Source organism: Botryllus schlosseri, chromosome 3 (assembly GCF_051294905.1).
Source record: "Botryllus schlosseri isolate E-star chromosome 3, Bs_hap1, whole genome shotgun sequence".
Lineage (NCBI taxonomy): Eukaryota > Metazoa > Chordata > Ascidiacea > Stolidobranchia > Styelidae > Botryllus > Botryllus schlosseri.
In genome coordinates, this window is record NC_137238.1 from 19,203,711 (window position 1) to 19,216,915 (window position 13,205).

The following is a 13,205-nucleotide window of genomic DNA, read 5'->3' on the forward strand; positions in this document are numbered from 1 at the left end:
GTGGGTTCGATTCCCGGCCGGGTCAGACCAAAGACCTGATTAGTAACACTGGTATCCATGGCTTCCCTGCTTGGCGCTCATGCATTACTGGGATAGCATGGAGGGTTGGTGCATGACTTAGAAAGCCGTAAAGGCTATATTTGCACTTCCTTGTCCAGCGGCATATGCACATGCACATCATGCACTCATGGTATGCATATGCGCAGATCGTGTGTATGTGTATCATGAGTCGGTGTATATGCCGCAAAAAAACATCAAGGACAAAAATAAACTACGTCCTTTCCTTTTCCTTTCGTATAGAACTTCAATATACAACTGAATAGAGTACAGAAAAGTAGGTTATGCCTACATGTATTTTGATTTTTGACTTAACTACTTGCGCTCCACGCTTTAGGTCGTAGCAGGGATGTTGGCCACATATCCACAAGCTCATTACTACGACCTCAGGGAGGTCGTAATAAAATTGGAGTTAGCGATTTGTCCAAATCTCCAACACGCGGCCCACGATCTAATTTGAGATTTCGGATGAACACGACAAAGCATTTTGAAATGCTGAGATTGATTTCAGTGTCAAAATAATGTAGTAGTTAAAAAATAAGCTAATCGCCTGTGCCCAACATCACTTTTCCTGACTACCTGCTTCGGTGATGGCAACAGCATTACATTGAGGAAGAATCAACTGATATGAATGGGAATATATTTGCCTTGACTTGCAATGGCCCACACACTGCGAAGACCGAGACACTTAGAAAACGGCTTCGGGCTTCCTCGCAAAGCTTTACGAAAAGATAGTGTTTCAGCTAATAACGTGATATCGCTAGCCCCAATATGACCCATGTTTGGGAGCACAGCGTTGTACTGATGTAAAGTTTTAAAAACGTGGTGGTACTCAACTGTGTGGCCTATTTTGTCTCGAAATTACATTCTTACGGTCCGTGGCCTAGACGAAATTTGAAAAGTGGCCCCGAGACCCGCTCTGAGTTGTCGACCCCTGGTCCAAGTTGTCCTAACCCTTAGTTTTGCACAGGCTTTTCGTGGCAGAGCTGGGCTGATGTATTACTTCCCCTCCTCTTTTGTCTGGTCTAATTCTCCTGTCTCTAGTGAATTTGGAACCTCACTTTAAAGCAGTGGTTCCCAACCTTTTTCGACTCATCGCCCCCTTTTCAAGCTCAACGCCGATCATCGCCCCCCAGATTTTGTGAATCGAAAAATCGGTATACAATCTGTTGTCATCGCCGGGTTGACTAAAAAAAAGGTCAACTTTTTGGATCTTTTACACTTTTGCCAGGGAACTTCTAGAAGTTCTAGATATCCCTGACTTTTGCAACCAAATTTCCGTGGGTTGACCAAAAAAAAAAGGTCATTTCTCCGAATTGACTCCAATATAGCCGTTTTAACGCGTCATCGCCCCCCTATCGCCCCCTTTGTCTATTTTCGCCCCCTTCGTCATTTTCGCCCCTCTAGGCCGTCAAATCGCGCCCTGGGGGGCGATATCGCCCACGTTGGGAACCACTGCTTTAAAGTTTGAACCGGAAGTTTCATTCATACAACCTTTGAACATGGACCACATAACTACTCGTTGTAGATTTGTTCGTTTTATTTGAGAAACGTGTAGAAATAAGCAGATTCGGACGTTTTGGTTGAGTAGCAGTTGTACCGTAGATCACAATATATGGACCAACTTATGCGACACAGAAAATACTTTGCAATCATATGTACTGTTTGCCAGGACCGTAACTGCCGCACCCCAAACCCCCCAATTGGGGGGGGCCGAGCTCAAAGGGGGCCCAAAATTATTTCGCGAATTAGCATAAATTATGGAGTAATTTTCAAAAATTTATGCAACTTTTTCAAAAATTTTTCGCGCTGCGCGCGATATAATGTTTCTCACTTTCTTCATTATTTAGTAGCCTACTCTTCCTCAAGACAAAATACGCAAGATGTATCGAAATGGACGTATCGGGGAGACATTTAAGGTTTTAGGACATGTAACATGCGACTCCAAGAAGTGTGCCAGAACGATCGGCAGTGAGAAAACCTGGGCCAAAAAGGACTGCCCTCTGACGCTGAACGAAAACTTCGTTATATATGCAAAATACATATAGGTTTGATTGTCCATAGGCGCCTAAATGACTGGCGCCGAATGTTCATGTCTTGGCAATCTAAACCGCACAAGACAAATACAACCATTCCGCAGGGAAAAATTATATGCCAGTGAAGAAATACCAATTTGAAATCGTGTGCGTCGTTAGTTTAGTACATTTGGGCGATTCTGTATTTTTTGACATAACAGACAGGAGATCACGAAATGACAACATGAAACGCAGTCATACCAACGGGTCCGCCCGCCCGAAAACGTTTAATTATTATTTACGAGCCCTACAGTTTCCAAGCCACCTCATTCAGCTCTACCGGTAAATCTGATAATGTGAACAGAGAGGACAACAAATTGATAGCAATATATATATATGCAATTCCCAATATTATTGACCGATTTTATCATGAATTATCGAAAATTTTCGCGCTTCGCGCTGGCTCACTAAGCAGTGACCCTTATTTCGTGACAAAAGCGAACAACGTGATGGGGGGGGGGGGGTATCACCTTATGGGAGCCCAAGACCCAAGCTTTATTGGGGGGCCTGGCCAAGTGCTGTTTCGTTCCTGCGAACGGGTATACGCCCGAAGATGTTTAATTGTTATTGAGGGGTCCTACCATTTCAAACACACCTCATGCACTCAGCTCTACCGGTAAATCTGATTACGTGGATAGAGAGAGGATAAAAATTGACAACAATTTCCCGATCATTTTGACCGATTCAATGAAGAATTTTGAAATTTTTCGCGCTTCTAGCCGAGAAAAGCTGACCCACTAAACGGACTCTCGACACAGATGATGAGTAGCGGTGAACAGCGTACAGCCAAGGGGGTCTGGGGGACGGAGCCCCCCAGAAGTTCGGTTTATCCCCCTATGGGGGCCCAAGACCAACATTTTGGGGGGGGGCTGGTGAAGTGCTGTTACGGCCCTGCTGTTTGCATAGGTACAAGCAACTGCGGTTCACTTACTTGAGTCGAAGTATTTTTTCAATAACAATAGTTGAAAAAATATAAAATCGATACCTTCAAAACTTGGTTTTGAACATGTATTCCGGATACGAATATCATTCTTCAATTACATAATACCTATAATGTCAATTCAGTGACGCATCTCAGTGATCTTGCCGTTTATTGACCTACTGCTATTGAAGATTGAGCAAGATGATCTAATCAAAATTTCACACAAGTTTGTATTATAGTTATTCTTCGAGAACAGGAAGACTTGATTTCAACTCCGGTTGACAATTCTGCGTAACTATCAGAGGTGGTCGGTAATGAAGTATCTATAAGTATTCTTTAGAGTAGGCTACTCAAGTAGGTTTTGCCTAATCTACTGAACTTTTTGAAACTACTCAAGCACTCTTCAGACCTTCGTTTCCTACTTCAACAGGGAGTAGTTTTGACTCTTCTTGGAAATCGATACTTCTATTCGTACTTCAAAATCAAGGTGACTACCATTAGTTAGACTACAGTTAGGTTCAAAGTCCATTCCCAAAGACGCGAGGTTCAATACTAATCAATATTCGTCAGATTATATTTTCATCTGCCCAAGACACACACACAATGTACAATGCGATATGCAAGACGCTCAATGATGAACAGACAGGATGACGACGGAACGACCAGTTGCGATTTCTTAATCAGGCATTCACCTCGGCCTAGTCCCCGATGTCAGTCTTCTTCGACGCTATTTCTCGCTGTTTTCTTTTTTTCTCCGTCGTAAGAACAGCGACTCGGAGCCCAGAATAACCTCCGACAGCTGGACTTGAACCCGGGCCTCCCACGTGCATAGCGCCGACGGTCACCACTAAGCTATCTCCCCGATTGGTCCAGTAATAGACTTGACATTCTTGGCTTCTCAACCATGGCCTCGATACTACCAGCGGGCAAGAATGTATTTTATAGAAATACAGTCGATCCCAGCATCTTTGAGCGTTACAGATGCTGAAATTCCTCACTACAACAGCTCCAAAACACTTGTCCATCAATCAAATATCTCATGATCTTCGATCCAAGCATTCTCTCTGCGCAAGACACTGTAGCACAGCAAAAATGTTGCCAAAAAAGTGCTCGATAGAGTGACAGTTTTAACGAATTTCCCGTCTCTACACTGCCCGATCGGAATTTGTGCAGTCAGCTGACCATTGCCATCAGCAATCGGTATCCACGCGCAAACTGAATCGCTTTCAACAAAGCAAGGAGCAAGCACAGCTCCGGGAGTAGTCTTGCATATTTGTTTTGTACAATCAACAGTGTTCAAATCACAAAGTGTTTTTGAACATGGTGCATAAAGTGTTGGTGTTGGCACAATGGCGTTGACATGAAATGTTGCAGTATCATTAGAGCATTTATGATAACGTGAATGCCAAGGGATTGTAAATTTAACTTTTGCAGTGTCTGATGCTTCGACATGAAAGTAATATAATATTGTTTCATTACTAGACATGTATTGCGGCAGTTCGACATCTATATTCCTGGGAAACAGAGGTCGAACATCACCCAAATCGAGTCGTTTCAGTTCATATTGATCAATGTAAAACGATGATGGAACCTGCTGTATCACAAGAAAAGGGTGTTTTCTAGAATACGAGTTATTTTCCCAAACAATTGTGGATTTCGTGACAATGTCATTGTGCATTCCTTCCATATTGTCTGCTGGTTCGATATCCACAACCGCTGAAAATCTATTCCCACTTTCACCATCCATATGGTACACAGGCGTGCGTCGCAAGTGTGATAAGCACTTGTCACCTTTCTTGTATTCTTGACGTATATCGCATGGCCACGTTTTGACATATGCTATGTTTATGGCGAGGAAAAGCCAATAAATGAAAAGCATTTGAACTGGCACTCATAAAACTGTAGATAACACCCAAACATAATTGGAAATCGTCACTGAATTGAAGGCAATGTGGTGTCAATATCAGTGATTGACCTAGGTCAGACAGAAATGGCAATTGGTATTTCTGTGCAGTAAGGTAACCAATGTATCAGTATTTCGATATGGTTGATTCGATGACATTTTGAAGAAAATCAAAAGAGCCAGCAGTAGTAAATCTTTGGCACAATAGTCCAGCGCTATGATTGAAACTGGTAAACTAGAGGTAAAAATGCGTTTTCGCTAATATGTCACAAAAACAATTCTCCCTTCTAAGTATGTAGACTCACATGGTTTAAGATTTGCCGTGATATCCATAATTATCGAATATTTCTGCTACTGCATTCGTAGGTTACTAGGCACGGGAGGCAGGGGCTACCGCTGAAATCATTAGAACAAAATACAATCACAACGAAAAGGTCAAATACACACCTTGACAGCCCTATACCATTGAATGTTGAGTTCCTAAAGCTACAGATCTAGCCTACATGTAAGAGAATTCCATATATCAGAAAAGTTTCCCACATAACATGAATTGAAGCGGACAGTAGCTTAAACATAGTTATAGGCCTATAAGACATCTGTGACACCATACCTAAAACTCTAAAGATTACAATACTCGAAAGGAACAGCAAATACATTGGGTAATGAAATACCGTACGGTATCTCTATGGACCATCTGGGTGGCCACTAACCTGTGAGTCTGTGACCACTCAATATTGGGAGATGTCATCCCTGGGTACTGAAATAATTGACCTAAGACAGAGAAAAATAAGCTCAACTGTAATTATGCAAGCTACTATCAGCTTATCATATTGCCAATGATGATATTCCAAGATGTTGTCAGTAAAGCATAAATTCGACTCACACAGTAAAAAAAAAGCAGTAGGCCAACTTAACTAATAATTGTATAATATATTTTCTCACAGTGGTGACATGCTTTTTACACGTCTGCTTATTTTGGATTTTTGTAATAGCAATACTGAGTTTTTTGTGAACTATGCAATCGCCACTAGGACAGACCCAGCTAAAGAGCTGGGGTGAAGAATATAGAGGAAACATCAAAATCTGGTGATATGATATTTATCCAGTGAAAAGTGAGCTCATATCACACGAAAGTGGAAGCGTGTCATGTGAACAGTGCGGGTTCGAAAATTTTTCCTCCAAATTTTTCATTCAAATCGTAGATAGGTAGAAATGGCAATAGAATCTATGAGGTACCTAATAATTCAAAATTGGGGTGCAACTAAGTAGACCTATATCTCTTGGAATGAATATGGTGTCCCAGAGCGCAAGCAGACCGTCGTAAAATTAGGGAAATTATCTGAACTAGGGGGTGTGCAGCCTTTTTGACAAACGGGTCAGCCTATAAATAATGCGGTGAAGTCGTGGCCAACACATACACTTTCTTGTACGGTAATCGCAGGGCTCTTCCCAATTTGTAACAAGAATGGCTCATCAATAAGTAGGGATATATATATTTGTAGATGAATTAAAATCGAGAAAATGAACTACTTTGATGTTGTTGAATAAATTTTGTCAGAAATATTCATGCATGCACACTGTGCAGTCGACATGCATATTTGAGAGTATTTAGACTCTACTGATGTCCAAGATGAACCTATTTTGTGTGCCGCATAATTTTTCTCTACAGGCCGCACGCCCTCGATTTACACGATGCTGAAGTGTTAAATACTGGGAATTTTTATTTTAAATCCTATAAAGAACACCTAACATCATGAATTGGAGCTCAAACGAGCTATTGAGAGAGAGAAAGAGATTGGTACCAAAACACTAGATTCAAAGTTGGAGTTTCAAAATACAATTACAACAAAATTCAATCGTTTATAATCCTCAACAATGTCCCACTGGTCGATTCAATACATTTTATCGAGTCCGAGCCGGCAAGATCGTAAGCATGATATAAAATACCCAACTTCATAGACGGCGGAACTTTGCGCCTTTTCAGTTCCGTCAAATGCAGTTCTTTAAAGCGAGTCATCCTTATCATTCTCAAGGCGGCCTGCTTGCCTTTGAGAAAGATCTTCATAAATTGACCGGCCGCCGGGACAGAAAACCACCAAGTGCCCGCGTCCCGCAGGGTGATGAGTCCGTAATTGACAAGCGCCGTCAAGTCTTTGTCTTTAAATCCATATTTCTTCATCAGAACGCTTTCGGAAATTGAAATATCGGATTCCGTTGACACGACTTGACTTAAAAACCGGGATATTACCGTGTCCTTCGAAGGGGATGCAATATATTTAGAGTTACTATCAGTACTGTTGTTTGATACGCCGTGGTACTTTTTAACGAAAGAGGTGAAGTCCTCAGTTATGAGAATCATAACTTCATCGTCGCCACGGCCCAAGTGAAACACTTTGATCCGAAAGCTTTCGGCGAGAGTATTAACCTCACGGTCTACATCAGTCCTATTTTTGACCAACGCGTAGAGCTGCTGTTTGAAGATTATCGGAGGGAATCTTCCGGCTCGTTCTTTGGACGGGAATATTGTTCGGATATACTCAATCGCGCTCCAGGTGTCGGTGATACTCTGCTCTTCTGGACTGAGCCTTGATCCTCCGATTATGGCGACTGGCTTATGTCTCTTGTTGTGTATCCCAGCGCCTACCATCCATTTCCTTTTGCTCATTTGGATCTATCAAACTACGCTAATTTGATCGCAAGAAATCTGAAATACATCACAAAAATCGTCAACACGGTATCAAAGATCCGTTGTGGTGTGCGATTAAAATAACCAATTTTCAGAGTAGTTGTGCATGATCAGACATTATGAGCGTATGCGATACAACGTAGCAATCATTGATGTAGGAATCTGTAAGAGAACCTTGTCATACTTACTGGTATACACAGTGCTATTTGAAACTTCTCAACACTAATAGCACGGTACGATGTGTAGGCCTGCTATCAGGGATGAAAGTGAGCTGGTAGTCAACACAATTTTACCAGTGGCAGATTAATGATACACTTCAGCAACATATTCTTAGGGCGCAAGTGCGCCTTCCCCTGACAAGAACATGCCCACAATATCATTCTAACTGAATCAAGGCCATGCATGCATCAAGCCACGAGGCCTCAACGAGTTTAAAATTATCGAGACCTATGTCATTGCAAAGACGCTACAGTGCGGATAAGCGAGCATAATGTCTGACCTTGCACATCACTTCAAGATTTCTGTTAGAAATTTCCACGGACTTCACATCACCACACACATGACGAAGCAAGAAATTTTATTCACAATACCGCAAGCTGCCATTAGTCACGAATACACAAGGCTGTGTTCATATCAACCAAATACAGCCAATAATCACTCAAATTTGTGGGCATTGTCGTATAAAGGCTTATCGAAATATGATAGAACATTTCAATATCTGCATGAATTGGTGATGAATCGTAAAGTAAAAACAGAACACATCAATCGACTGTTCTCAGATACATCTTTGAGAAGGTCAAAGTTCATATAAAGAGCATCTTATACACATGTAATTGTGGCAGACCACACTGCAGGTAATAGTGAGGTGTTATTTACCTAATTTTCGATCAGAAGTTTCTTTTAATGCCGCACACGCAGTAGGGTGTGCAGTGCACACATGCAGTTTGCGTTTTGCTTGGGATAGGCTACGGGTTCAAATTCAGCAGTTGATCATAACATAAACAATGATGTCCTCGCTGCTAGGCTACAACAAACGAGATTGAATATATAAAAAAGAAGAGAGAAAGTTGGGATCCGGTGTGACACAGTAAGCAGGGGCAAAAACATCCACAGTGGCCTTGAACCAGAGTGATTGGGTCGATAAGATCATTCACCAGAATATGCCCAACTACATTATTCACCGTTACGTCGCTTACATTGTGACATGTAGATTACGAAATAATATGGGAATGCATTTATTGGTTCGACTAGCGACGTGTCCTAGTACCGAGTGAGGTATTTCAAGTCGCAGATTCACATCGTAATATAAAACGACGCGTAAAGTGGATAAAGAGGATATTAATAAATCACGCTTGCATGTTTGCAATCAACACAAGTGAATTCACGCAAAAGATTTTCATAGAAACGAAAGTCGCATGTCGTGGAACCTGGATTGTGGCTAGGGGCTGGGCAAGATCCAGTAGAATCCCTGGGTGATTCTATCCACTCTCGTTACGCTACTCAAACCATTTACCCGAATCTTCGTTCCCAGCCCATTTGCAGCCTTATTTATAGGCTAATGACCGTGCAAGGCCTATTAATAAGATGTGCTGACACCTGCAACACTTTCTCAACTCATCTGATGACATTTAGAGTTCGTACTGAAAATCGCACTTCAACATAAGTCTAAAAACGCAGAGGGGAACCAAAACCGTCGCCAGAATTCAGGATTTCGGCACTAAATGCCTTGCGTTATATTTTGCGCCTTCCTCATATTTTGTCATGTCCTTATCGGCGGTTCCGCAAGTACCTATACCAACGCGACCGCTAAGTCCTTCCGGCGACGCGAATATACTCCTTTTCGTGACGCCTTTCGAGCTTTTGTGGGTGATTTTCTTGTTAAATTCCTTCCACTTGTGCTTAGAAATCTCAGATTCCGCCTCCTTTTCCTTGGCCTTCATCTTCTTCTTTTGGTTTTTCTTTTTGCGGTACTCCCGTTGTTTAATCATGAGCTCGCGCTTCTGAGCGCGGGACAAATTCGCGCCGGGCTTGTCGCCCTCGACGATCAACTTCAACTGCGATAACTGACACACGTCCGGGTGTTCGAATTCGTTGAAACGCACAGCTACAGTTGCACTTTCAGGGAGTATTTCTTCCAGAAATCCCTTGTGATATTTCCCATCTCCACTCCAGATAGCGTAGCATGGGTCGCCTACTTTCCACATGTGACGGGGGCCTACGTTCGGTTGGGCCGTTTCCTCTGCTATTTCTTCCTCTGTTTTGCCAGTCTTTGTTTTGTAATTGGCTGTAGGTTTCGAGGCTTCGACGCCTATCAGGTCTTTAGTGAGTTGTATTACTTCCTCCAAGTCCACTTTCAATTTTTTCAACTCGTCGTTCTCAGCGTCTAATGTCAACGCGGCTTCTACTTGCGTCAGCTGCATTTTGTAGTTGGCCAAATTCGAGTCTAGGTCGCTCGCCATGTCGGTATCCGGGCGAGACTAGGCTTCGGAGAGTGAGAATGTTTGTGGTATACGATTTCGTTACTACGAATGCTGAGAAAAATGAAACGAATGGTTTATTGCAGCTGTAGATTGGGGGTGGGGCATTAGGGTTGGGTAGGAGGGATATTAGGGTTGGGGGCCATGGGGGGACATTGGAGTTGGGGGAGGGGTACATTAGGGCTGGGGGAGGATATTAGGGTTGGGGGGCATTAGGGTTGGGAGGCATTAGGGTTGGGGGCATTAGGGTTGGGGGAGGGGGATATTAGGGTTGAGGGAGGGGGTATTAGGGTTGGAGGAGGGGTTATTAGGGTTGGTAGTGGGTTACTGGGTTAGGGTCCAAGTTAGGGTTAGGGTATCCCAAGATTAGGTTGCCCTGACATGAATATCCCCAAACCATAATATCTAGGGTTACCATATTTCGGAAATCTGAAAAGAGGGCCATATTTTCATTTATATTCTCGGTATAAGTGCGACAGTAGCTTTTGATCAAGACCAGATTCAGTAAATTCTGCCCTCTGGAAGATAACTTTTGAAATGCCAAAAATCTTACAGTTGCTGCCGCAAAATAATTCTGAATATAGCCTCAGCGAAGCGGAACGAAGCTGTAAAATCGGTCGTTGCCATTCCATGTTTTACATTCGATAAATTCCAGTAACCAATCACGGTGAACCGGTAGCGTGCGTGGTGGAGTCTTCGATATCAGGCTCTCGTACTGCGAGATCTACCACGGCACGTGATTCTTCCCTATCTAAGATTGACGAATCACTTGATAATAATGCGGTATTATAAGTTTAATAATTCGTATTAATAGTTGTTAATACGCTTCAATACAAAATTTCCAGAGGGCCGAATTCACCGAGGGCCGAGTTCACTGGTGATCATAGGCAGTAGGCCCTACTAATGTTAAATAGACTGAGATCTGTATCACCAATCTGGATCTGGCTCCTGTTATAAATGGGTCACCCTTTTCTGCTGCGGATTTGTTACTATGCTTCTCTCGGTGCGATATATTCTAATCTAATTACCGTATTCCGGTATTCGCCTATAAAATCTGCTGCATGGTCATGGTTAAGGTTATGACTCAGTTTTATGATTTAGTTAGTCGTTCAAAATTACTCTGCCTTTCGACTCATGCAAGGCATAGCGTGCTCAAAATAAAACAATGGAATATATATACAGTTCGGTCTGGAAGCAAACGACCACCTTCCGTACGATTACGAAAGCTTCAACCTTCAAATATACTATAGGCCTATGCAGGATACTTGGATGACCATCTGTCTGCCGTCAAAGTCAGCCCTTATAACTGCACTCCCATACTACCATCGACTTGAACGTAATCGCTATAATTACTGAACTTTGTTCCAATTACGCTTCGGATTCGACGACACAGTTACAGTATAGAGGATGTCCTCTATAGTTACAGTACAAAGCATTCGACGAACTTTAAGCGTTCTGTCGATTTACTGTGTCTTCATTTAATTGCGTGATCTGCAAAATCAGTGGTGTCTATGGAATTTACATGAAATATACTCATTTTATTCGCAATCCAATATTCCAATGACATATATAGATATATAGATATACGATGAAATTAGAGTGGCGGCAGTGTTCATATATCACATTCTAATAGCATCGTTGCGCTATCACTAGAACGGCTAAAATACACGAGTGCTAGATCTCATTTACAAACCCACCACGACTAGTTACTACGACAGGAGCCCACGACCTCCTTCTTGTTTCCAGAACCTTAACAGTTTACTACTAAATACACAAAGTAAAACAAATGTAAAGCTTGCGTGTCATTTGCACCACCGAAAGCTAGGGTATTATCATATCGTAGCTTTATAAAAACTAGTCGGGACTCGGCACACCGATTCAGCATTCAGTGCTCTCGTCTCGTAAGTAGAGGTCGACCTGGCCGATTATCGAGGCCAGTATTTGGAACTTTCCCGACCATCGACATCGGCCTATGAAAGTAGGTCAACCAACCACAAAGTTGGGAATAAATTTACCATTTTTTCTGGATTGTACTCCAGTATTGTAAGTCTGAAAATTTTGAAAAAGTCTCCTCTTTTCAGATTTCCAAAATATGGTAACCCTACGATAAGACACACTGCGATGTAATGAACAGATAGGAGTATGCCGAACGACCAGCTGCACTCGCGATTGCGGTCTCTTAAACAGGCATCCACCTCGACGGGCTCGACCTATGGCCCGATGTCACAGTTCTCTTTTTCGATGCTGGTCTGTATTTTGCGGCTCTTATTCTTGCTCTTTCATTCGCGCTCATTCATAGGGTCTTTTTCTGGGCTTGTTTTTTGTCGCCGTAAAAACAGCGACGCGGGGAAAGAGGAACCCAGAATAACCTCCGACGCGTAATCAAACCGGTGCCACCTAACCGGCAGGCGCTTAATCGTCATCACTGCGCTATCTTTCAATGTTCCGTGTTCTCAATCTCACAAAATCGACGACGCAAAGGGCGATACGTGGCTGATTTGCCCTTGCAGGACCTGGATGAGCATGCAGAGAAACTCTGCTTCCTGCATTGCAATCTACCTCTACTGGACTGGTCTGCAATTCTGCATCACATTTTGCTTTTTGGGTCAGGGTTGTAACCAAGTCACAAAGGCTCCGAGTCACAAGTCAATTTCACTTTTCTAGTTTTCACTCGAGTCAAGTCGAGTCATTTTCAATTCACCACTGAGTCAAGTCCGAGTCCAAGTCATCGAGCAGAGGTTCGAGTCCGAGTCATGGTATTATGACTCGAGTCCGAGTCCAAGTCATTATGTGTTGACTGCTCAGTTTCCAGATAAAGTATTATTAAAGTTAAAGTTAAAGTTTATTCATAAAATTTTATCACTTCAAAACATCACAAGACTGCAATACAATGAATGATAGGAAGATGCGAAAACGACTAGGAGTAGTATTAAGATCAGACACCCACCTGGGCCATAGGCGATGTAAATAGGAGGAGGCATGCACACTGAATGAAAGTAAAAGAAGCTATAATATAAAGTGGCAATAAATGACGGAAGGCGAGATCGACATGTCAGGTCATGGTCCGGTATAAATGGTGAGGGCT

At 42.5% G+C, this 13,205-nt stretch overlaps 2 protein-coding genes across 2 annotated transcripts; both read right to left on the minus strand.

The window, feature by feature from the left end:
- Positions 1 to 3,609: 3,609 nt before the first annotated feature.
- On the minus strand, positions 3,610 to 7,629 carry LOC145435937 (winged helix repair factor 1-like). Its single transcript, XM_080313212.1, has one exon. It carries the CDS (start codon positions 7,620 to 7,622, stop codon positions 6,810 to 6,812), a length of 813 nt encoding a protein of 270 aa, XP_080169338.1. The 5' UTR covers positions 7,623 to 7,629; the 3' UTR covers positions 3,610 to 6,809.
- Positions 7,630 to 7,660: 31 nt separating this feature from the next.
- LOC145435938 (survival of motor neuron-related-splicing factor 30-like) lies at positions 7,661 to 10,216 on the minus strand. The gene has a single exon (XM_080313213.1). It carries the CDS (start codon positions 10,100 to 10,102, stop codon positions 9,347 to 9,349), a length of 756 nt encoding a protein of 251 aa, XP_080169339.1. The 5' UTR covers positions 10,103 to 10,216; the 3' UTR covers positions 7,661 to 9,346.
- Positions 10,217 to 13,205: the final 2,989 nt, after the last annotated feature.

Bases quoted from the DNA above. Each gene is read 5' to 3' on its own strand.
- LOC145435938 (XM_080313213.1), bottom strand. From the start codon at position 10,102: ATGGCGAGCGACCTAGACTCGAATTTGGCCAACTACAAAATGCAGCTG.
- LOC145435937 (XM_080313212.1), bottom strand. From the start codon at position 7,622: ATGAGCAAAAGGAAATGGATGGTAGGCGCTGGGATACACAACAAGAGA.